General features: G+C 43.2%; 2 protein-coding genes across 2 annotated transcripts; both read right to left on the reverse strand.

Annotated features, from left to right (window-relative positions):
• Positions 1–915: 915 nt before the first annotated feature.
• On the reverse strand, positions 916–13876 carry LOC136440500 (neuronal acetylcholine receptor subunit alpha-3-like). Its single transcript, XM_066436551.1, has 14 exons — positions 13822–13876; positions 13253–13392; positions 12726–12770; positions 12225–12334; positions 11971–12109; positions 11509–11646; positions 10734–10995; positions 6398–6820; positions 4055–4185; positions 3581–3690; positions 3196–3334; positions 2588–2725; positions 1872–2133; positions 916–1508 (listed from the first exon to the last, which is right to left on the reverse strand). The coding sequence occupies exons 1-14, from the start codon at positions 13874–13876 to the stop codon at positions 1042–1044; spliced, it is 2559 nt and encodes an 852-aa protein (XP_066292648.1). The 3' UTR covers positions 916–1041.
• Positions 13877–20457: 6581 nt separating this feature from the next.
• LOC136440505 (neuronal acetylcholine receptor subunit alpha-10-like) lies at positions 20458–24504 on the reverse strand. Its single transcript, XM_066436555.1, has 7 exons — positions 24474–24504; positions 23841–23980; positions 23112–23221; positions 22824–22962; positions 22138–22275; positions 21121–21382; positions 20458–21009 (listed from the first exon to the last, which is right to left on the reverse strand). The coding sequence occupies exons 1-7, from the start codon at positions 24502–24504 to the stop codon at positions 20576–20578; spliced, it is 1254 nt and encodes a 417-aa protein (XP_066292652.1). The 3' UTR covers positions 20458–20575.
• Positions 24505–26122: the final 1618 nt, after the last annotated feature.

Below are 26122 nucleotides of genomic sequence, written 5' to 3' on the forward strand. Positions count from 1 at the left end.
TTACAGTACATGTTCCACTGAGTTGTTTTGCAACTGATCTGTAGCCTACAAGTGTAATATGATCATCTTGTATCCCTCTTCTTGTGACGACGTATCAGTTTGTTATTCCATGTCTTAAGCATCTCAAACACAGCAGTAAATTATAAGGTGGAGACGTGATGCAAAAAGTCAAGCTATAGGCTGCTTCAAACTTCGTTCTCCTACAGTTATAAGATCTTATAAGGCCAACGTCTTTAGCCATCTACGTATTTTGTGCGAAACTGTCAGCCATATTATATATGTATCTATAAGAGATTCACCAAAAGAACTCAGAATCAAAATGCGTCGGGAAATGATTTTACCACCTTGAGTGAAAGTTAATGACCCCACCGCGTCAATGACCCCTCGGTGACTCCCTTGATAGATGTCGGGTTGGAAAATGAGACTATACCAATAAATGTCCACGTCAGATCGACATGAAGTCATGCTCACTTCTTCAGAAAATGGCATTTATGACACGAAATATGAAACACGCCTCCTGCTCGTTACTTTATTTCACTAACTTTCGCCAATTAACTACGGTTACAAATGGAAAAGGTGGTTAAACCGATAAAGAGAAGGTTAATTAAAGACATACATAATAGACCACGATGTTTTGACAAACAGCAAAATCTGAAACTTTGAAATGGATTCGGGTTACTCTGCATGCACCACAAGTGAATGGACACTGTTTTGTAAACACCTGAGTCGAAACGTGATCGTAAACAAAGGTAAACAGGGGAACCCTGACATGACGTGTACTAAATCATGACGCAGCACAAGTACAAATACGTCAAATAAACTTGAAAACACCGGATACTCTCTGTCTTAATCACCTCCACCATGGAGATTACGTCATCATCAGTGTTGGTTACTTGGTTTGTTGGTGGCTTGCTTGGTTGGTTATTATTAGCTCATTGGTTTGTTTGTAAACAGTAGAATAACTAGATACGTAATGGCTGAATAATAGGCAATGCTACTGGGTTACCATCAAACACATTCCTGCCGCATCATTACCATCAATTATTGGAGCAGAATCAGACAAACAATGATGCTTCCCAGGCCGGTGAGAAACATCAGAGCCCGGTCCAGCACCAGGGCGGCCACCTTCCACTCGTCCTGGTCAGCCTCTTCTTGCTTTTTCTCCCCACTCTGAAGGACGAAGTCCCGGATGTGACGTAGCATCTCACGGAGTTGGAGAATGTGGGTGGAAGATGGCGAGTTCTGCACGGTTCCTTCTTCGCTATCTTTGATGTCTTCGCTATCTTTGATGGCGAGAATTTGAACGCCGTCTTTGATGGGAGTGACTTCATTTTGCTCCTCCGCGATGGTGTTCATACAGAAGAGGCGAGCCAGGTAGCGCAGCAGAAGCAGACGGATCCAGCGGGGCAGCGGGCGGGAGGGCGGGCTGTTGCAGGACAGGCGGATCACCACGATGGAGGCCAGGCACGAGAAGCCCACCAGCGCGATGGTGGCGGCGAAGAACTGACCTGGGAGGCAAACATGCATAACGATATAATTATTATTATTTGTATGGACAGGAGTCTAATTTTTCGAGCATCACTGAGCAATATAAGCGTGCAGAAAAGTGCACCAAGGGAAAAAGTGATTGAGATAGCGTTTGACAGCTAGCTATAAGTTGAATAGACTTGCCATACCCTTCGAGTGGCTGTCAACAACTTGAATACGTTTCCTAATTATAAACCAAGATGTTATTCAAACTTCATGGAGGCATCGGGAAGGCTTTCTTTTCCTACCAAGAAGCCATTGTGGCTTCTTTCGCCATGGGAAGCTGTGGGACCCTACACCTTCAAAAGAAAAGGAAATATTCCAGATGCTCGCGCATAGCTCACCCAGTTGTGGAGTAGTTGTTGACGTTGCTGGTAAGGATCCCGACAAAACCTGCAGGAAGACGACGAGAGCCAACAGGATGGTCATGAAGAAGCCCAGCCGCTCCCCGCTGTCCGGGGGGATGTAGAACCCGAATACGTTCAGTACTATCAGGATGATGCACGGCAGCACCATGTTAAAGATGTAGAAGAAGGACCGGCGCTCAAGTTGTAGGGTGAAGAGAATGCTGACGTAGGGCTCGGGGCAGCAGGAGTAGTAGGCCACCTGTGTCAGATATTGGAAAGAAAGTTAAAGTTAAAATCCTCCCACACCATTATTGATGTATAGGGCGGTGCCCATCTCCGTTCCATAGCCCTGGGCCACACTGTGGTACAATCACTGTAGCAGGGGGCTAGTCCACTGACAGTGAAGTGTGTTTAACTTCCATACTGTTTCATAAGTATGTACCATTTTTATAAAGTCTTTGGTATGACTCAATGCGCCTCTTGTCCAGAGGTGTCCTACCTGGGGCTTGAACCCCAGTCCTTCTGGTCCAAGTAATTTGAACCAAATGTGGTGAGAGACAGAAGCGCAGACCACTACACCACAGGGACACCCCCGTCAGATATTGGAACCAAATACAAATCTTACTACGTTCTAAGATCGTGTGTTGGTAAATGGCGTAATTGAAGTTTTAAAATTCGAATATTTTCCTTTTGTTATCTTCATTTACTCGTACCTTCCTCTCCATCGGTGCTCCCCTGAGGATCCATTCCTCGCTGTTTGTATAGCCAGTTATATCCGCGCTGGATTTGACGAGAGAGATGTTCACAAGATCGCCGGGGTAGATCCAGGAACCAAACTCTAACACGCAGTCCTGAAAAATATAGAAATGGTTGCGTAGTTCGTTTCATCGATACGTGTGTTCTCATGTACCGTATTTTATTCTCGGATTTGTGTTTACACAAATGTGTCCTCTGTATATATAATGAGGGGGTGTCCCTGTGGTGTAGTGGTCTGAGCCTCTGCTACTCTGCCACATCTGGTTCAAATTACTTGGACCAGAAGGACTGGGGTTCAAGCCCCAGGTAGGACACCTCTGGACAAGAGGCGCATACCAAAGACTTTATAAAAATGGTACATACTTCTGAAACAGTATGGAAGTTAAACACACTCCACTGCCAGTGGACTAGCCCCCTGCTGCAGTGATTGCACCACAGTGTGGCCCAAGGGCTATGAAACGGAGATGGGCACCGCCCTATACATCAATTATGGTGTGGGAGGATTTCAACTAACTTAATATATAATGAGGCTTCGGCACCAACCAAAGATTGCATAGACACATACCTGCTTATCGAACGGAAACCTCGTAATGTCCACTGGGCATGCGCTGGTAAAGATGGCTGGTAGTAGGTACGTCACACGCCCCGTGCTGGTCACCGTGAGGTCCGTTACGGTTCCCAAGGCCCCGTAGGTCTCGGCTATGCTGCAACCACATCGAGTTAGCAAACATACGACAGGCATTGACTTTCCTAGTAACATTTGTGAAAACTGCATAAATACCATAGAACGTAATAGAGGAGTCCCTTCCATCATATCATGTCAGGGCCGCTGTTGATACCATGCATATATCGAATGACACCGTTTTACAAGCAAACCCACTCATGCACTAACCAGCCAACCAACATGCGTTGTCGGTAGTTACCGCAAGAGAGCGCTGCTTTCTACTCACTTGTTGTAGAGGAAGATGTCAGGCCTCCAAACGTCGGCCGACTGAATGGTTAAGGACTCCACACCACCGTGGTCTGAAGCGTTCCAGGTCAGGTACTCATCGTCCCAGTACTGGAAGTGAGGAACGCATAGGAACATTCAATAACAGCAGAGGGATTTCAGAAACTAATCGATATTAAGGTGTAAAATCTGAAAAGTTACCCAGGAGCGGTCCATGAGTACGTACCAGGCGTAGCCAAAGGTTCATTCGAAAGGCCTGCTCTTTCTCCGCCTGCGGAAAAGAAATCAACAGGTTGCTTCAGACGATCTGATACAGATTATTCAAACTATATGTACAAGAAATTGTCATGAATTCACAACATAAGAAAATACGGCAACATAAGACAATACCAAATGTAGCTTTCCCCAATAAACCACAACCAAAAACTAATATCCAGTATAATCAAGAACGCCATGGATTCGAAACCGTTGTTACCAGGTCAATGAGCTGTTTGAGCGAGATGTCAAAGTCCACGTTAACGGGAGTGGACGCCGCCTTCACCGGACGCAGGCTCTTGTCGTAACTGGCTAGGAGGGACGCCTTCAAGGCCACAGCCGGCTCCTGTCCTACGCACCCTGGAAATAGGCTCTTTTTAGACGAACTTGATCTACTATCAAATTCTAATACACTTAGCACTAAGGCTGACAGTTCGCCAGCTTTTTCTGTTGATTAAAGGTCCAGTAACCACAAGGTGCATTACCGGTGCAATGGCCTAGTTGGTAGAGTGTTCGCCTTGTACACGGTAGGTCGTGAGTTCGAACCCCGGCCGGGTCATACCAAAGACTTTAAAAAATGGTACATAGCACTCAGCATTTGGGAAAGAGTATGGTAGCTAAACACACATCACTCCCAGCGGACTAGCCCCCTGCTGTAGTGACTTGCACAAATGTGTGTGGCCCAAGGGCTATAGAAATGGCCGGTGCCACCCCTATGCGTCTTTTCAAGACGCCTGGGGCACTTTAACTTTAACCACAAGGAGAACATTATGCCATATTTGTGAAAGAAAAAAATAGGTACGCAATTTTTTTTCAATTAGAGAATATATAACTTGACCTCACGCACTAGTAGTTGAACCCTTACTAGAAGTTACAGGTATCAAGTCAAAAAAAAATACTTAAAGTCAACTAATGGCAGTTTACCTGGTATCCAAACGAAGAGTGCCATAAGAAGGAAAAAGCTCGGGACTTTTCCCATGTTCTCCACAACGCTGGTGTGTGTGCTATGACTATCCGCTACAAACGCTTGGGCTGACAGGGCAGCAGAAGAATGCTGGACAGTGGGGCCACTCAGGCGCGTGTTATGCCATGCCGCATGATCACAAGCGCCAGTCTCAGATGCTGGATGACCAGTTCTATGGACTGCTGTTGAATGACGTTACTTTGTATGCTTGAGGAGATCTGTATTTTCTTTGTCAAACCTACCACTCGTTAATGAGATACACAGTTATCAGAGGACTTTTGGCACAAGAGTTTTATCCTCTAGTTTAGCCACACATCCCTCACATGATCAGATAAGGCTATAACGTTATATCATAGACCTTTCAAAGAGCATATACAACCAAGAAACGGTTTGTTTTGTTTTGTTACTACGCTGCACGTTTACGCTTAGCTGCAGTATTCAACTAAGCATCAGTAATCGAAGACTCAAGAGGCGGTCATCTGCATGCAACTGGAAGAAAAACCCCGTAAGACTGAGATACCGTTCCAGGTCAGGGCGGTGAAATCTCCCGGAGAAGAGCTGACAGCACGGTTCTGCCCTGGTGTCACATTATCCGGCCACTGTCAATCAACATCAGCCAAAACACACAGACTTGGGGATAAACAACAACAATAAGGATGGGATGAGGGTCAGTTGTTGAATATTTTTTGGAACAGCTTTGAAGGGAACACTGTAGGGCTGTACGAGTGTCTAGATATTGGTTGTCTTCTTGTAGTTCACGCGTTACAATTTGTTTTGGCTACATTACCGAGGAAAGTCCGCTGTTTTAGATCTTGAGACCAGGCAAACAAGTTGCACAAGACGCAGAAACGCCAGCACTTTCACTTGGTTTTAATTTAGTTTTATTTGCTGTAACCGTGGAAGTATTAATCGTAGCATGATATTATGTACATTTTTGTGATAACTATTACTCGTAATCTAACGGCACATTGGTTCCTCCAGATGGTATACGTGTATACAAATATGATAAGACCTTAGACATAGATCACTAAGTGTATTCTGATGCCAGCATATACAACATTATTTACGTGACGTATCCTTGGTCATTTTATCTAGAACTCGAACTTGATGGCTACGGTCACGATATACGTATATTTCCATATCAAGAATGTCAATATTTATACCTGACAAGCATTAGCATTTGCTTTACATATAAAATGTTAAGGTTTATCTGATAGTTACATGTAAATACATACTGTAAATCTTAAAATGTTCTCGGTGGTTTTATTTTCGCTGTTTTCGTGGTGAACCTTTCATCCGTGCACTTAAAACACTGCGAAAACATTTCCCCTTCTACTAAATTAAGTCCCGTGGAAATAAATTAATTTACAGTACTATTGCGTTCTGAAAAATTCCTTTGGTTGACGCTTGATTGCTAGTAAACTCTCTATGTGACAAGTACGGGGCACGATATCTCTAACCAGTTTTTAATCATGATTAGTTTCGCACACAACACCGTATTTCTTGCAATGTGGGGATAATGATTGCTGTAGAGACATTTTCCCAGCCATGTGCTCCTCTCGACCATCTACAGTAGTAGAATCGCACAAACAGTAATACTTCCCAGGCCAACGACAAACAGCAGAGCCCTGTCCAGCACAAGAGCCGCCATCTTCCACTCGTCCTGGTCATCCTCTTCCTCTTTCTTCTCCTGCGCCTTGTGAACTAATCCTCGGATGTAGCGCGAAATCTCACGGAGAGAGAGATCGAGCTCGAGAATTGCTGAGTTCTTCTGTTCGACCGCTTCTTCATCGTCAATAAGGATGGCTGGGTTGTCGACGCCCTCTTTGATGGGATGAACCACGTGTTTCTCCTCCGCGATGGTGTTCATACAGAAGAGGCGAGCCAGGTAGCGCAGCAGAAGCAGACGGAGCCAGCGGGGCAGCGGGCGGGAGGGCGGGCTGTTGCAGGACAGGCGGATCACCACGATGGAGGCCAGGCACGAGAAGCCCACAAGCCAGATGGTGGCAGCGAAGAACCAACCTAGAAGGGGAGGGGGGCAGTGCAAGCACAACATTCTGACATGAAATTCATTGATGATGTGACATATGATAGGGTAATCAGATAGGCCCTGTCTTTCACTGTTCAGAATTGGAATACCTATGACAACCACTCGTATAATCTTTATTCGTATTCAGATAAGCCCCGGTCACACTAAACTCACGCCGTACCTACGATGCACGTACGATGCATTTCCCGTACAACGCAAGTAAATCGCAGGTAAATCGCAGGTAAATCGTAGGTAAAATCAGCTATCGCAGAGCGTCGGGCAATGTTCAAAATTTCATCCAACGCCGTACGATTTTTATAGCCTCATATTTAGGGTTTATTGCGGCCTTTTTATCTAATGATGAGGTGACGAATTCATAAATTTCGACCATGTTCTGATGGTTTCAGTTACCCTGATATATTGCCGATGCTGATGCAAATTGTAACCATCATAAGACAATAGCAACCAGAAAACAATGTGCCCGTAGAATAGCCTGCTTCCAAGTTTAGATTTTCTACGTGTCAGGTCCAGAACCACGCGCATATAATTGCTTTATGTCTGTATACACCTGGGTTTATAATTAGATCATACCTCAGTCCTATCCTGTCTCTATTTTCAGTTTTCGTTTGACGTTTTATGCCTATTATGTGCTTTCTTTTTGATGGACAATACAACTGGCCTGTCATATTCTTTCTCTGGGCCATCCGCAAACTGTTCTCTTGGCAAACTAAAAGTAGAGACAGGATGGGACTGAGGTCTGATATAATTATGAACCCACGTGTGTATAGCCATGAAACAATCGTATGCATCACCTGCGCGCGATACTTGATCTGACACGTGGAAAATCATAGCCTTGAAAGCAGGCTCTTCAGCGGGCGCGCTGTACAACGGTTGCCACTGTGCTCTGGTGGCTGCACTTTTCAACAACATCGACAATATCAGGGAAAACTGAAACCATCAGAAAACGATCGAAATGTATACATTTTTCACCTCATTGGTATAAAAAGAAGGCCATAGTGAAGTCTGTATTGGGGGCAATAAAAATCGTACGGCGACGGAGGGAAAATTTTGAACATGTTCAAAATCATCTTTAGCTGTATTTTTCGACGTAGGACGCTCGGCGATGGCTACTTTTACGTGCGATTTACCTGCGATTTACCTGCGATTGACCTAGGTACAGTAAAACAAGAGCTTTTAAAAAAAGCTGGCGTTTCGGCTACGTTTATAAGTGTGAATTGTCTTTTCCCTTTACTTGAAGTAAAATCTGCCAGAGGAAGTCACTCAAGGGCTGTTCAGTCTATAAGAAAAATTGTCATTTTGGGAAATGAGTACTGTTTTAATAGAGAAAGGCAGATTGGGGAAAGCAATTTTGAAGTTACGTCACTTAACTTAAGTGCTTTTGAAAAAGCTGGTCTTGGCCTACAACTTGTACTTATTTGTAAAATGTATAATAGGCTCATTATAAAAGCTATCAATGTAATTATGTACATGGCACGCAATAAAACATAAAATTTGAAAAAGCACCATTGAATCATCAGCACTATGGTAATTAAGTGAAATAGAAGTTCATAACAGCTAAGGTTCTATCTAAAATGACTACCAAATGTCAAACAAATCAACAGCTACCTCATCCGTATTATTCTGGTTTCCGCATTTACAACATTTCTTCCTTATTTTCCTGGGTAATTTTGCTAAAATTCATGAAAATTCCCATAGTTTTGTGCCGAGGGGCGCCACTTTCCACGTCCGTGTTGTCTGAATGAAGTCGATACTGAACAATGGAGCATTTGCTACTGTAACAAAGAATCGCTGTTTTGCAAACAACATCAAGAGCCTCTGTTTACATCGGGGATAGAAGTTTAGTGGCGAGTGTTTTGCAAGAATCATCTTACCGCGCATAGGAGCCGCTGCACGGTATTTTCCATTACAATGAACAGAAAAATTCGAATGCCGGGTTTGGAATCTATGAAGTCCTGTTCATAAGACAAAGGCCTTGTATACAGTGTTTCCGCCAGAGGGGCGTCTTCCCGTCAAATGACGGCCTTATGTCGCTTTGGACGGCCTGAACTCAGACATAGGCCGTCCTCTTTAAAAAAAAGACAAACTAAATGCCGAGAAATCGGGGAAAAAAATACGAGAGGTCGGCATAATTTCTTTGTTTTTCTTTGTTACTGCGGGCGTGGGGACGCTCTATATCGTTGGACATTCACACTCTTTTGTTTGTTGCTATTGTTAAGCTTGCGAAGAATCGATGTCGGTGCCTTTGGCATACGGTGATCTCATTAAAAACCCGTTTTTCAAGACTCAATCGAAGAAAGTCATCGAAGCAAACAAGAAAAACGTAAACAAAACAAGAATTTCGCCCGTGCATTTCAGCCTCTACGTCGTAATTTGCCGCGATTCGCCGTCATTTCTGACCGTATTCGACACAATATATATTCCTTTGAGTGTTTTTCCGTGAAAATTCTCCATATGTACCGTAGATAAATCATAATTTTCGCTATGAGTTCACATAAGTCGAGCCGCAACCTGCCCCGTCCCGGGCCGTCCGCCATGTTTTTAAGCTCATTGATATGCAAGGTTTTAAGCGCTGATTGGTCCGCGTCATAAAATCCTGTGCTCTGATTGGTTGACGGCAAGATGTCACGTGACCACAGGGCGGGAAAACCCCTTTACACTTCAGACGCTTCTGGTCACTAGTATACTTTATATAGATCGCATTTTGTGACGATTGAAGCAGTATTAAAGCGACCTTCGTAACAAATTGATTTTGAAAAATTAACAAAGTCTTTTCTGATCACAACATTCAGTTACTTTTCCTGGTCAATTAATTTTCGCGGTACGGTCAATTAATTTTCGCGGTACGGCCCTCCCCAAGTGGACGGCCTCTCAGTCGCGGTCTGGCGGAAACACTGCTTGTATCTATTAAATGAATATTTAAAAATACCAAATATAAAATATTTCTTTATTTATTAATGAAAAAAATGATATTCATAAATATGATATTGATAGATTAATATAATATCAATATATATTTTTGATATTCAATATCTAAAAAGAAAAAAAAATCCATGCACGGAGACGAACCCGGATCTTCTGGGTCTGAAGAGCTTCGCGTTGCCAGATCGGCCAAGCTGCGGTACGTAACTATTAACACTGGACGTAATGCTATAACCTTACTATATGGTATCATTTATGCCGATTTTTGGTCGTTTTCTTGACGAAATCATTTTTTTTCTTCTGCAATCTTGTGGAATAGATGTAATATGGTCATTTTTCAGGATATCAAAGTCCGAAACCACAATGCAATGATATTTCCGAACAGTTGTAGCAGTTACATGCGGTCGCCGTCCTGTGTCACATGCAAATCTGCGCCGTCCTGTGTCACATGCAAATCTGCGACACAGTGTTGAACCAAGCTTCCCTGGTCCATGCTTGAAGCCTTGCTTGAAGGTAAAAGCCAGGACAATACGTTCCGGCGCGCATGCGCCGAAACGTAAAAAAAACATCGTACGATGTACCTACGTTATATGTGACCACCACTTTGTATGTGTTAACTATTGCGCCCGGTTTTCCCCAAACGTACGACGTACGGCGCTGTCATGACGGAAGAAACCCCATCGCAGGTACGACGTGAGTTTAGTGTGACCATAGCTATACATAGTACAGATACATAGTATAGATACAAATACAGATATTCAAATCGAGTATGGTGACCGTGTCAATTCCTACATCGGAGTGAGAAGGGGTGGCACGGTAGCCTTCGCGTGGATTTGTTTAAGGTGGGTAACAGGTTGCGAGTCTGAGACCCACACACTTTGGGCAGCCGTCTTCTCCAGCGGCACCAATTCGAGGGAGACGTGCTGGTTTTGGTTGGAATATTTGGGATAAAAAGAAACGTCTTACCCAACTGCGGAGTAGTTGTTGAAGTTTTGGGCAGGGAGTCTGAGAGGACCTGCAGAAAGACGACGAGAGCCAGCAGGATGGTCATGAAGAAGCCCAGCCGCTCCCCGCTGTCAGGGGGGATGTAGAACCCGAACACGTTGAGGATCATCAGGATAATGCAGGGCAGAACCATGTTGAAGATGTAGAAGAAGGACCGGCGCTCGAGTTGCATGTTGACGATGATGGTGACGTAGGGCTCAGGGCAGCAGGAGTAGAGGGACACCTGTTGGATTGATGAGCAGATAGACGCAGATAGAGGAGTGGTTTTGAGGATTTAAGTTTGAAGCGTACCAACAGTTCTAGTACACATGTAGATCAATTATTTTACAAATGAAACTACTTTGCTGTATCTTACGTAGGAGCAGCTTACTTCATACATGTGTGTGGCGCAATCGGTAGAGTGTTTCGCCCAGAACCGAGAGGTCCCGGGTTCGAAACCCCGATATGCCCCGATGTTGTACTCTTGGGAAAGGCACTTTAGACGACTTTCCTCACTCCACCCAGGCGTGAATGGGTACCTGACTTCGGTTGGGGAAGGTCGTATTGAGGTCACCTGCTGGCGCCGAACGGCAGCCACCCAGACCCTTGCGACAGTTCCACAAAGTGCAAGTGTGGAGCAAATATGTATATGTTCTGTATCATATGATGTAAACCCTGCAGCTGCAATTCAGCACTGGCTGCCATTGCACGGGTAATTTCTGACCAATGAACCATTATTATTATTATATATACATACCCGTCGTTGCATTGGCACTTCATTGAGGATCCATTCCTCGTTCTGGGTGAAGACTGAACGGTCCGCGTAGGGGTTTATCAGAGACAGGTTTATTTTGGCGCCTGTGTAGATCCAAGACCCAAACTCCAGTTCGCATTCCTGCAAGATATTGTAAAAGTGCGACTCATTCCAACCTCGATAAATGTAATGAAGAAAGCAAAGGAAATTATAATAGCTGCATGATAATAAGAACTTTAAAGAGCACACAAAAATCAAACTGCAAACTTTTAAAACAGAAAAAAAAGAAAACAATAAAGAACATGCGTTTGGTAAATACGACATTGAGTATTATGTTGTAGAGCGTGCAAAAATAACATGACCAGTGTAGAGATGTCGGGTGTACAAACAATTGGACGCATAGTCTTCCTGTCAACTTCTGGTCTGTGAGAAAAAGAAAATTTATTGTCTGCTATACTCTCTCACCTGTTTGTCAAATGGAAATCTTTCAATCGTCACTGGACATGCGCTGGTAAAGATGGCGGGCTGGAGGTACGTCACCCGCCCTGCACTGGTGACGGTGACGTCAGTGATGGTGGGTACGGCCCCATAGGTCTCGGCTATGCTGTAGTTTCAAATAGAGCACGCTTATCAAATAGCAAAGATGTCAAAGTGCAATGGTGTGTCTGCTTACAGACCGCAAGGATCAAATGTAGAATAATTGTAATATTACGACTCACTTGTTGTAGAGGAAGATGTCAGGCCTCCAAACCTCGGATGAGTGAATAGTTAGATATTCCACACCACCGTGGTCTGAGGCGTTCCACGTCAAGTACTCATCATCCCAGTACTGTATGTGGTGGGAAACAGGGCGCTCGTGTCAAACAAAATTTCCTCTTACCAACGTTAACGTTTCAACTGTGGCATCACATCAGTGAATAGTTTCATCAGGTTGGTAAGTCACTGAATAAAAAAGACTCCTTTTACACAACCAAGAGATTTATTCCACCGACGTTTCGGTGACCATCTGTCACCTTCTTGAAGGCAGTCAGAACCAGTCAGCATTGCCTTGAAGAAGGTGACAGATGGTCACCGAAACGTCGGTGGAATAAATCTCTTGGTTGCGAAAAAAGAGTCTTTTTTATTCTGTGGCATCACATTTCGTCCGAGATGTCGAGGATTAATGAGTAGCTATAGCTAGTCAATACGTTTGCTCAAGTCGAAATAAGGATCACACTCACCAGGCGCAGCCACACGTTGAGTCGAAATGTTTGCTCTTTTTCTGCCTGGAAAATGATGTGAAATTGTAACGATTCCATATCTGTATATAGATCTTCCACAGGAAGAAAGGCAGAGTTAGTGCGTAACACAAGGTATGTTTGCTTTTCTGCAGGTAAGGTAAGGTAAGGTTGATTGGTTCAGTGCGGATGCTTTAACCTTAATCAGAAGTTTACACATAAACAATGCAGATTGAGCTTAAAGAAAAACATGCCTACATTCCCGATGCCGCGAGGTGATCCTGATATAGTGATAGACCCTTCCTTGTACCTCAAGTCATACAGATGCTGACATGAAATCGAGATAGATGCAGGGTTATAGATATTTAGCATGACATCGTCTGACCCTAATCGCCAAGTAGATCTCCCGGTGGCAAAGTCGTTATCTCGGCAAAGACAGTGCACAGACACTTTCTCTGCCGACATTAGCATTTTGCCAGAAGAGCTACTTGGATATAAGCCTGACCCGTTGTTTTCGATGAAGTTCTTACCAGATCTATTATCTGTCGGAGGGACATGTCGAAGTCCACGTTCACAGCTGTAGACGCTGACTTGACCGGCCGCAAACTTTTGTCGTAGTTGGACAAGAGAGACGACTTTAGGGCAAAGGCCGCATCTTGGCCGAAGGAATCTGAAAATGCATTCTTGCTTTAATTAACGTACAATACCTAACGTTACCCCTATCGCAGATCTAGAGCATCTATAGTAATGTATGACAACGTTACGATCGGCAGTCATGCAAATTGATCTGTTATCTGTTAATTCAACTTCACGCATTTAAAAAGATGTTTGAACTGCATGTAGAACTAGCAACTGGAATTTACGAAAATGATGTGTTGTAAGTACTAATCACACAGCTAAAATAATGATGCGATAATCTGTTCAGCTTTCCTGTAAATTCGGTGTGTCTTTACCATGGGCGAAATGTCAACGTTTTTTATGGCAAATGTGAAATGCAATTATACAGATCAAGAACACGTAATAAAGATCAAGAACACGTAGTTAGCCAGCAAATATAGTGAGAACTGTAGATCAATCACTCAGAACATGAAAAACCTACCGGGCATCCATGATAAAAATATTGTGAAGACGAAGAAGTCCAACGCGATCCTCATGCCGCGGTGACAGCGGTGGAAGGGTGTGCACGCCTGGCGTACAGAAGGATCTAGTAAGACAGTAAGCTATATCCTCATGCCGCCCTCTGCAGTATGACAGCGGCGAAAGGGTGTGTACGCGTGGCGTACAGAAGGCTCTAGTAAGACAGTAAGCTATTCAGGCAGATGATACATGATGCCTCCGTGTGTCAGGGTTGATATACTTCTCCAGGGTTGCTGACAGTTAGCTTGTGGACAGAATATGCACGCAATCAAACATTGACAAAGGGTTTAGTAGAAACGTCTGGGGGAGAGGTGGGATAGAATTTCTTTGTCTCGTGTGTCATCGGCCTGGACAATGGAGTTGTCAAGATGGCTTACGGTGGCCGGGGTGAGGCGATGTGCCTGATTGTAAGTGGAAAGGTGATAGCTTATGTCTGAGGTGTTTTTTTTCCCCCAGGGCACATTGAAAATGCCAGTAAGCGATATGTTTCCCCTCGTGAAGTAGATAAACAATACAACACTACCGAAAATAATTTCATCAGGTTGGTAGAACATAGGATATTTGGAGTTTCTTTTTTCACAACCAGGTATCTCACCTGCTGACGTTTCGGTGTCTGTCAGACACCTTCTTCAAGCGCCTGGCACTTATAGCGGTGAGAAGCAGTACTCCAGTCAGAAGCTCTGAAGAAGGTATCTGACAGACACCGAAACGCCAGCAGGTGAGATTCCTGGTTGTGAAAAAAGAAACTCCAGATATCCAATACAACACTATATCATACATACAGAGACCTGTTAAAGTCACTCCTTAACCAGTCAGATTAATCATCTGTGCGATTCCTTCCAGTGGAAGTTTTGATTATTCATTCATCTAACGTAACATGACCTATTTACGTGCAGGAGTAGTTTACGTCCAGATTGGGTCATGTCCACATGTCGCGGTGTATTATGCCAAAGCCTGTTCTCATGAGAAACAAAGAACGTCATACGTATGATCCTCAGCCATCTCTCTCTATTATACAAAACATTTAAAAGGGTTTACGTCCAGTGACATAACAGAATAAACTTCTGAACCAGTAACAACAAGTTGCACGGAAGCGTGTAATTCGACACCGCGTATTTCATCATGTTTTTCTAAGTTACACGATAGCTAGTATGTTTTAAAAGTAGCTGACGTTAAACCTTTCTTTGATATGCAGACTATCATGGTGATTCGAGGTTTGAAACTCTTGCCAGTTTTAGGAAGGTTTGATACAACCTAGCGACCCCCGCTCAGATGATACATTTTTGTACGGCATAACATCATGGCCATGCGTTTATCACGTGAACGCCACGTACTGCCGATTTCGGGGAAATTCACAATACAAAAATTGTTTTCTTCCATCGCGTCGGGCAAGCGGAGGGACAAACATAGTGACTTTACTGTCATTTGTCTGTAGACTACTTTCGACAGTTACTGTGCATTTTTTTCCCGGTCTATGTTCTTCAAGCATAGCGCTAGAAGGGAAAATACTGAGATGGACGATAAAGGGTAAGCCTAGCACAATTCTTCATCATATACCCCAGTATAAATACATGCTCGCACGGCGTTAAACAGGCGGAGAAAAACTTACAGACCATGCATTTTCTTGTTAGAAGAGCTGATATTTCTACCCATGGGTTAAACATAGGCTCTGTCCACGCTGTTTTAGGCTAAATAACGTTTTGAATAAATCGGACGTAAACAGGTCATGTTACGTTACATGCTTGTTTTCAAGTCTTATTGTCAGGCACAAACAAACGTGATCTGAAATCGTAGCGTCAATAGAATAGTGCGAATATACAACATTCTTCTGTCTTCTTATTTCTAACATTACAAAGAGACGGGAATAAGCCGAACCTATGCATTAGAGTAGTTTTAGAACCAGTGTTTTAGATTAGCCTTAGCAATCCTGTCAGTGTCATTATATGAATGTTACCATGTATTTTGAATCCATATGCCTGTACTTAGCCCGTGATAGGGCATGAATGTATGATAAAGGTTATTATTATTCTTATCCGTCCTATTACAGAGAGCTGTCACACACGAGAGAATGGCATATCTAAGGGACCATTGATGATGTCATAGGCGACGTTCCAGGTCAAAGGTGCCCAATCGCCTCGGCATTATTGACGTCTTGTTCAGGTCAGGTCAAAGTGTAACATTACCTTCATATACGTCACTTATGCTTAGGTCGCATTTCCAATCCGGGGCCAGGCCGCCCGTCTTTGGGAACGAAAAATATGACATAAAAGACAATAAAAAACACAATACATACGAAACATTAACATAACATAGCTTGTGCATATCTATTGATATGCACCTTAATTTTCTGTTTCCGAAAATAGCCGGGCCGGGCCCCGGTTGGGAAATGTGACCCTAGCATTAGGCGCTGAAAAGTCCATAGATACACCAAATAAACAAATGTACATGACGTAGTTTAGTTTCAATTTGTTCCATGCTATCCATTTTCTTCTCATCCCACAAAGTTAAATCAAAATAGGTCTACGTAGCCTCTGTATGAATGAATGAATGAATGAATGTTTATTTCCGTGTCCTGCGACAAAAGTCGCCCAGCCCATACGGGCTTATAAGACACCATACATAAGAATACATAAACTTGAGAAATGTAGGAGGTACAGTAGTAAATAATGATAATCAGAAATAAATCATAATAATAGCAGTACTGAGTAACAAAATGATATGAGCATAATAAAGTGGAAACACAAAAAGGGACACACCTGGTACAATGATTCAATTCAAGAAAGCAGGTGGTAAATGAACATAAATTAAATTCAGGTCAAAAGTTGTTGAAGGTAACACACGTATATCAACTCAGTATATAACAGTCAAAACAGTATATGACAGGGTAGAAACAAAACCAGACAAAGCCGAAACTAGATGCAAATTTTTTGTTGTTGTTGTTGTTGTTGTCTTGTTATGAGTAGATGTAGTGCTTACGTTCCCTCCAAGCCTTTTGAATGTATGAAGCAATTTCAAATACCCCCTCCGTGAATAACCAGTTAAGTTTTGTTTCATCTCTTTCCCAAATGATATCAGGTCTCTTGTTGTACATTTTGTTGAACAGTGTTTGGCGTAAACTGTCGTAAAAAGGGCAATAAAATAGGAAATGGACCTCATTTTCAATTTCATGTAGATTACACAGTAGACAAATTCTATCATCCTCAGGAATGGCATTAAATCTTCCTGTTTCAATAGACAAAGGTAATATGCCCGCTCTCAGCTGGGCACACAGAGATCTCTGGGCTCTTGTAAGAGGGAGTGTAACATATCTCTCCGGAGAGAATGAGTCTTTTATCAGTGCATACGTTCTTAGTTTTGGCTTAAGCCAGAGCTCATAAGCCCACTTTTGTTCATATTGCGAGAATATTACATCTTTTGTGAGTCTCGTGTCGCCTCTTAACCTATTTTGAAAAACATGTTCTTGTTCTGATTCAGAGAATATTTCATACAAGTCTTTACTCCAGGGACCATTATTTCGCAGGTCCCATCTAAAAACCTTCTTTGTAATCCTGTCGTCAGACATATTCACTAGCCTGTTCCACATAGCCACCATAGCCCCTTTCCATCTAACTTCACACGGTGTCCAGCCCATGTCACCATTTATGGCATGAGTGGGAGCAAAGCGGTGAACGCCAAGGAAGCACCGAATGGCTCTATTCTGAATAACAGTGCTTTTGTCATACTTTTTAAAACCCCACACACCCGCAGCGTAATCCAGTATAGGACAGACACATGAACTGTACAGTGTAGAGTAGGCTTCATATCCTAAGTCTTTTAGGACTTTAACTTTGCCAAGTATACCTCCCAAGGCCCTACCCGCAGCATCTGCAAGAATAGTGGTACCACGGGTAAAAGTCATATGCTCATCTAAATGGAGACCTAGGTATCTATATGAGCTTGTATACTCAAGTTTCATTTCTCCAAACATGAACTCATAAGTGCTACGCTTAGTGCCACGTTTTCTAAAGTGCATAATTTGTGTTTTAGACTGGTTGATCATCAACCTCCATTTTGAACACCACTCTGTTACTATGTTCAGCATTTCCTGTAGCTGGCCTTCAGACTCAGCCATGAGAACAATATCATCTGCGTACAGTAGTATACTGAGTATTGAATCGTCTATCCTAACACCAATTCCAGACTCTTTCACTACTTTTGCCAGGTCATTGACATACAGAGAGAATAAGGTTGGTGATAATACGTCACCTTGCTTAACTCCAACCGGAGTAGGAAACCATTGTGTGTTGTGTTCATTGAGTTGCACGCATGCCATTGGTGATTTATATAGTGTCATTAATGCTTCATAAAACTTGCCATCTACCCCGCATTCCAGCAATCTGTAAGCCAGGAGATCCCTATCTATCCAATCAAATGCCTTTTGAAAGTCTATATAACATGAAAAAGTAGGTTTACCCTCCTGAATCCTTGCTCTAATAACAGTAGAAATTGTATATATGTGATCAATACAGGCTCTCGCTTTGCGAAAACCATTCTGTTCATCTACTATCAGATTTGAGGACTCCAGGTATTCATTTAATCTATTATTAAGGACACTTGTGTAGAGTTTGTAGACTGAGCTCATCAGGCTTATTCCCCTGTAATTCATAGGGATTTTGGGATCTTTCTTGGCTGATTTAGGGATAGGTTTTATTATTGATTTATACCAGATAGACGGTATAAGGCCACTATCAAAGCATTTTTGCACTAGACTATACAGGGAATGCAGCAGATTTGGGGTTTTTAACATTTCGTTAGAGATCTCATCAATTCCACTGGCTTTCCCCGTCTTGGCGGAAATCAAGGCCTTCTCCACTTCATTAAGTGTAATTGGGGAGTTTAGGGACGGATTTGAGGAGTAAGAAGAATCGCTCATGTTCCTTTCAAGTTGTACTTTCAGTGAACAGATCTCTTGGTAAAAGTCTTCGTCAAATTCAGCATCTCTATCCTTCCCTGCGAGTAAACCTGCAAAGTAATTTTCCCACCTTTCAATTACGCTTTTCACATCCTGAATCAGACTTCCTTTATCATCAGTGACCTGCATAGGGATCTTGGTACTACGCCTAGGTCCTAGTTTGTTCACTTCGTTCCAGAATCTTTGGGGATTGTTAGTCTGGAGACCTTCTAGTTCGAGGGTTTGTCCTCGCTCGTATCTTCGTTTATAAAAACGAAGCTTTTTATCAAAAGCATGCTGCTTACTTCTAAAAACTATCCTGAGGTCTTCTCTACGCCTCCTACTACCCTTAAATCTGGTAAATTCACACTCGGCTTTCCGCATTTCCGACCATAAGTTATCTAACTCGGCATTCCAAAATGCTTTACCAGGGCGATAAAGTTTTCTATATTTTGACACATTAACAATATCAACATCCTCACCTGACTTTAATTCATCATGTAGAGTGTCACAAAACGTGTCATACCAAGCGTCAATGTTGGCTTGACTTTCATGCATGGCTTGTAGGTTGTCTATCATGTTACGCAAAGCCAAACGGCTAACGGCAGAGGCCAAGAAATTCCCAGGTAAGTGTCTGATATTGTATTTCTTTGTCCTGCATTGTTGTGGCAGAGACTGTGGGTTTTCAACAACCTGGCTTCCAACATAGAAAGTCAAAGATAACACAGAATGATCTGGCAATCTGCTCCGATCGCCTATCAAACTTAAACATGAGTAGCCACATTTCTCCACAATATCACTTGCAGTAATTACATTAAAGTCACAACAGGTCTCGAGGCAATCGTGGGGCGTAAGAATATAATCAACAACTGCTTTACCCTTTGTCGAGACAGAGGTGAAGTTGTTATTGTGTTGGCAAAATCTGCCATTTACCATACACATCTTCGCGTCTTTTAGAAAGTCAAGTAAACTAGCCCCATGATTGTTGACTGTTGTGTCAAGCGTCACTCGGGGAGGAATGCCGTCTATTTCTGTTATACAATCATCAAGATCACCTGTGCGACTATTGAAGTCACCACAGACATGTATGTATCACAACGACTTGTAGACGCAATCCTAAAAAAAAGCTAATTTCATCAGATTTCTTTTCTGGCTTCCCTATGTTGAACTATAATACTATACAATATTGTACTCTGGCGATGTGTGTGTGTGTGTGTGTGTGTTGTGTGTGGGGAGGGGGGATTATAGCCTGTGTTTACGCTATCGCTCGCTGGCGGAGGTTAATGACCCCCTCCCCGTTCTAGGGCGCGGTAACCGTCGGGCCGGCCGCTAGGAGCGCGATTTAGTCAGGCTACGGGGGTTACAATTACAGGGTTTTGTTTTATTGTTTATTGTTTATTCGCATATATGTACAACTATAAAAAGATAAACAGTGCAAAAAGAAAACACACAAGGTGGGTCAGAAGCCTAGGTGGCTTTTCATGGGCCTCCCCTAAACTAGACAATGGGAATTTTTACAAAATTATACATAATCAAAAATAAGCAAAATTAACGAAAGAACAAATTGAAATTGTACCATAAATCCTAATGAAACAAATGAAAAAGAAGAGTTGTAAACATAATAAGTAAGATTACGATATATAATAAGTATACATTTACATTATCAAATTACCATTTACAATTTATAAAGAAATAGATCAAAATTATACAAAATGATAATCATATGAATTATTCTGTCATCAAATATCAAGGGAAAAGGGTCCTTTCACAAATCCTCTACGGTCATCTAATGTAACAGGGTTACACAAACGACGAAAGTGGAGAAACCAACGACAACCATCAGAGCCCTGTCCAGCACGAGAGCCGCCATCTTCCACTCGTCCTGGTCCTCCTCTTCCTCCTGCTTCACATTTGCCCAGTTAGAGAATTCCCGGCAGTAGCGCAAAATCTCGTTGAGCGAGAGAAGAGTTGAGTTCTTCTGTTCGTCGTCGTGATCACGGATGACACGGTTATCGACGCCCTCTTTGACGGGGTGAACAACGTGTTTCTCCTCCGCAATGGTGTTCATACAGAAGAGGCGAGCCAGGTAGCGCAGCAGAAGCAGACGGAGCCAGCGGGGCAGCGGGCGGGAGGGCGGGCTGCTGCAGGACAGGCGGATCACCACGATGGAGGCCAGGCACGAGAAGCCCACCAGCGCGATGGTGGCGGCGAAGAACTGACCTGGGAGGAAGAAGAGGAGGAGGAAATGAAATATGCGTACAAGTTCTAGTATGATTTGATTTAGCAATTCGTCTTGAATTGTAAATAGAAATTGCAAATAAATCTTCTCACCCAGTTGCGGAACAGTTGTTGACGTTTTGGGCAGAGAGCTCGCTAAGACCTGCAGAAAGACGACGAGAGCCAGCAGGATGGTCATGAAGAAGCCCAGCCGCTCCCCGCTGTCCGGGGGGATGTAGAACCCTATGACGTTGAGAATCATCAGGACGATGCACGGCAGAACCATGTTGAACATGTAGAAGAAGGACCGGCGCTCCAGTTGGACGGTGAGAACAGCGGTGGTGAAGGGTTCCGGACAGCAGGGGTAGAGGGTCACCTGCTGGGGTGATGCGTAATAAGTCAAAACTGCATGCTACATCGTAGTTTCATCACTATACTATCAAACAATGTGGTCACCCAGTGTTTTGTGTTCTACGTTTGAACTTCAGTATTGAAGCTTGTCACGTCGAACTTCATCCTCGGTGCCGTACCGAGGGGCTATCCTTTTTCCACCACTGAAGGATGTAGAGAGAGAGAGAGAGATAAGCAAGGTGTAGCAATTGGTTTCCGCAAGCGGATTAACAGGGGCACCACGTGAAGGTTTGCTACTTACGTTTGAACTGTTACCCGGAAGAAAGTAGCAGCTCTTTAAGTGTGTATCTGGCAAGTCTCCCTCTTTGCATCCTCCCAGCAGACCCGATATGTTCAGTTTCGTTACCTCCCATAGCGGCCCTGCCCTTCCGAGCCCCTGAACACACTTCTGTCGCCGTCACCACCAACAGCTTTCAGCCAATCAGAGGGTTTGCTAAAGCTCATCTCGAGCAAAGCCACAAAGGACGCTGGGATCCTATCAACCAATCAGCTTACGTCTTACATCGCTATTTAGTCATCCCTGAGCAAATAACGACTCTTTGTGCCAAATAAGGCTCAGCACATTAATTATCTATGAGCAACTGTGAGACCGGGAGGGTTTGCTGAGCACTTCCCGAGTGGGTTTCAGCGCTGATAATGGTAATGGCTGAGGATATTATGAAGACTAATGTATGACATATGTACTCTCCTAGTCATTGGGGGTACACATAATACCCATACCCGTTTTTCCATTGGCATCCCTTTAAGAATCCATTCTTCGTTTATGGTGAAAACCCTGCGGTCCGCAAAGGGGCTGACTAGAGACAGGTTGAGTTTGCTGCGTGCGTACATCCACGACCCAAATTCCAGCTCACATTCCTGTAAAGTATCATGGCAAACCTCACATGTTTTAAGACGGATAGATAAGTGATATATAGATTAGACTTAAACGAATAAAAAATGATAAAAAAATTGCCACAGGGAGTGAAGACAACTTCAGGCATCTTGCCTCTTAGCACACATGTATATCAATATCGACCGACCAGCATGCCTGATTTCTACATTCTGTATCTGTATCTATAAAGCCGGTACAACCGCCATTAGGCGTAACACACCAGCTTCGCAGGCACGCGGCGCGGTAGCAGCTGGTTATGTTACATCGAACGGTCTGTTACACCTAGTCTTTGTATATCTGAATGCAACCGTTCTTTAAAGCTACTTAGTGAAGATGCTCCTACAGTATTTCATTACAACGAGTTCCATTCTACTATGGTTCTCGGAAAATACGAATTTTTGAACACATCAACACATTAATACCCTATCAGAATTTCTGGCTAGAAACATTGACTTTCACGAGCCAATTACAGCGGACGATCAGATTTTCACACCCACTTCCAGCTTCAGTTCGTTCATGAGGGTAATCTTACCTGCTTGTCAAACGGAAATCTTTCAATACCCACTGGGCATGCGCTGTCAAAGATGGCGGGCTGGAGGTACGTCACTCGCCCTGCACTGGTCACTTTGACGTCAGTGATAGCGGGTATGGCCCCGTATGTCTCGGCTATGCTGTGGGTTTCAATTTAAAAAAACTTTTTAAAAAACATATTGAATTATAAAGAAGGTAATCGATAAAGCAAAACATTATCATACATGTGCCTAGACTGTTCCGCCAAGCCAGTCTAATTTTGTCAAAGTTAAGTACTTCTTCAACTCACTTGTTATAAAGAAAGATGTCGGGTCTCCAAATTTCCGAGGAATGGATAATTAACGTGTCCACGCCGTCATGCTCTGAGGCGTTCCACGTCAGCAACTCATCGTCCCAGTACTGCGGGTTATAAATAACATGTGAGAAATGGCATGTTATCACCGTAGCCTTAGTCACTAAAGCCCCCCCCCTCTCACTGGACCCGCGGCTGGCTGGCGGCGTCGCTGCGTCCTAAACTGGATTTGTGTTACCATTGACTTTATATGGGAATATCATTCAAAACGTACAAGTATGACCAAAAAGATAACAAAACACACAAAGCTTAAAAAGATTCGTTATTTTGTCGATGAAATTCGTTGAGCGCTTTGTCAATTCGATCGACCGCAGCGACGCCGCCAGCGTGCCGCGGGTCCAATGAGAGGGGGGCTTAATTGGTGTTAGCAATCCACTTCATAACCCGTAGACTCAATGTATATTGTCATCATATAGTATAAGCACAAATATTTTGCCAAAGATTTCGAAGGTGTGAAATGTGCTGAAATGTAGCCTCCCTTAATAAGATTACACTCACCATCCGAATCCAGACGTTGAGCCGAAATGTTTGTTCTTTTTCTGCCTGGAAAATATAGATATGTGACGTTGTCATGGTCGTAGCTTTTGATAATGTTATAGTCATCAAAAACGTCGTAAAACACAAAACGCTAAGCACGAAACAACACGACAGTTGACCAATTCTAACCAGTTCAATGATCTGTTTCACGGAGATGTCGAAGTCCACGTTCACAGCTGTAGACGCTGACTTGACCGGCCGCAAACTTTTGTCATAGTTGGACAAGAGGGACGCCTTCAAGGACACTGCCGCATTTTGGCCGACGGAGTCTGAAAATATATTCCCTTTCTGCGATCAATGGTACATGAGTTCTGCAACTGTCAATGTCTCTGCAGAAAAGAGACTATATTGAGTAGTGAGACTATCTATATATGAAAAGTTCAGTCATTTGTAGTTGCTGCATTTTATATAAAGAGATGAAAGAATATTCGAAATGTTAAGCAGAACACATACCGGGTATCCATGCGGAGAACGTTGTGAGGAGTAAAATACTCAGCGCGATCTTCATGCCGATGTCTGCAGTTCTTCCGGATATGAATAGCTATGCATCGTCCGAATACTGTAGATTTGATTAGACGGTGAATGGTTAGGTCGGCGATGTTGTGTTACGAGCCGACTTCCGCTTAATATCGGAGGGTTACTCTTTGGACTGCAAAAAAAGAGACTAGAACGGTTTTAGTGATTTCTAGGAGGTATATAACTTCATCTCTTACTAACAAGATGTTTTTCGTTGACAACCTACTCACTTCCATAACGGCTTACCACCGACGCCCCCCTTGTTGATGGGTGCCATTTTCGCTGCCTTTTTACCGCCCACTAGAGTTCGTTAACATACAGACTAACCACGAGGAACTGATTAATAAAACGTCTTACTTACATATAATTGATGTCTGTCATTTTCTGCTTATTTATAGCCCTTTTAGGTTCGTTAACATTCAAATTAACCATGAGGAACGAATTAAGAAAACGTCTTACTTACATCCCCTCTCCGTTTCCCGTTAGACCTACCCTGGCAGTACGAAGAGGCCCAGTGGACAGAAGGGATGATTGAGTCCGTATGTGCGTTCACTATGGGATGCTCAAAAACCAGTGCCGAGAATAGAAGAGCTCATAGATAAAGATGGACAAGTCCGTCATAGAGGACGTCACTAGAGGTTTTTATCAGATTTGTATCAGAGTCCGCTCGATTTAAGTTAGCATTCCAAACTTCATTTGGTCATTTCGGGTTTACACTTACGCCCTTCTGGATTAGGAACGCTTTGGTTTGTTTGGAGAAGATGGTTGACAGGGGCATAAAGGGAGCTGAAGAATTCATGGATTGGATGACATATCCATCCTCAGTGATGGCTGGGAAGATCGCCTTGTTCGTCTGGATTAAGTGATGTACAACTGGCGACCAGGCTGTTAACACGTGTTATTGTATTCCCCCAAACAGGATGTGTCGGGATAATTACTGATCAAGCCGGGAAAAGCGTATCCGTTTCTATCACTAGTTTACAAAGTGGCAAAATTTCAGCTCACCTTTATTCCCACTGTGGACTATTGAGTGTAAAACACCATTATCATTTGCGTGGTAACTATCTAGCCTCTACCAGGCTCCGTCCTATCGCTGGGAAAATAGTAGAAATCGGCCAAATAGAGTGAATAGTATGCCAGGGGTAGTCCGCTATACAGTGAAGCTCACATCGATTATTGAGCTTCACTGTATAGCGGACTACCCCTGGCATACTATTCACTCTATTTGGCCGATTTCTACTATTTTCCCACCGATAGGACGGAGCCTGGTAGAGGCTAGTAACTATCATCAGTTGCATTTTATGTGTTGGGCCATGGTGGTTCGGAGGGTTCGAGATTAGGGTCATGTCATTTACTAAATAAAGATTTGTTCTTTCGGTCATTTCCGCTAAATACGTCTGCGACACACGTCTGTAAGGTATCAGGGTATGATATTCTATGGTTGGTAAATATTTGTCGCTGTGTAAGGCATGTTGTCCTAGCAACGTGACACAGCCTTATTTACATCGAGGGCTCGTGTGTACGTCTTTTGTTCACACTAATTACTGTTTGTAGATCATCATGGCAAGTACAGATCTAATCCCCTGGAGGTTAAAGAACCCTGGTGAAAATCCGGCCGTTTGTATTATCATTACACAGAGACGATCTATATACATGTGACGATTACATCTATATCTGAGGTTGTATATATTTTTGTAAAGTGGGCGTAAATCCTCTCACTTTACCTTGCATTGAGTCCGTGTTAAAGGATCCTGTTTTGTACACAATGGAATGGAAACATGACCACTAAGAAAACTAAATGTACCCTACGTTTTATTCAACATCAAACGACTATTTCGTAAGTTCTGCAGGCAATAGCGAGGTCACTTGTCTTCTCAACGTGTCTTTAAAAACCG

This window comes from Branchiostoma lanceolatum, chromosome 8 (assembly GCF_035083965.1).
Source record: "Branchiostoma lanceolatum isolate klBraLanc5 chromosome 8, klBraLanc5.hap2, whole genome shotgun sequence".
Classification (NCBI taxonomy): domain Eukaryota; kingdom Metazoa; phylum Chordata; class Leptocardii; order Amphioxiformes; family Branchiostomatidae; genus Branchiostoma; species Branchiostoma lanceolatum.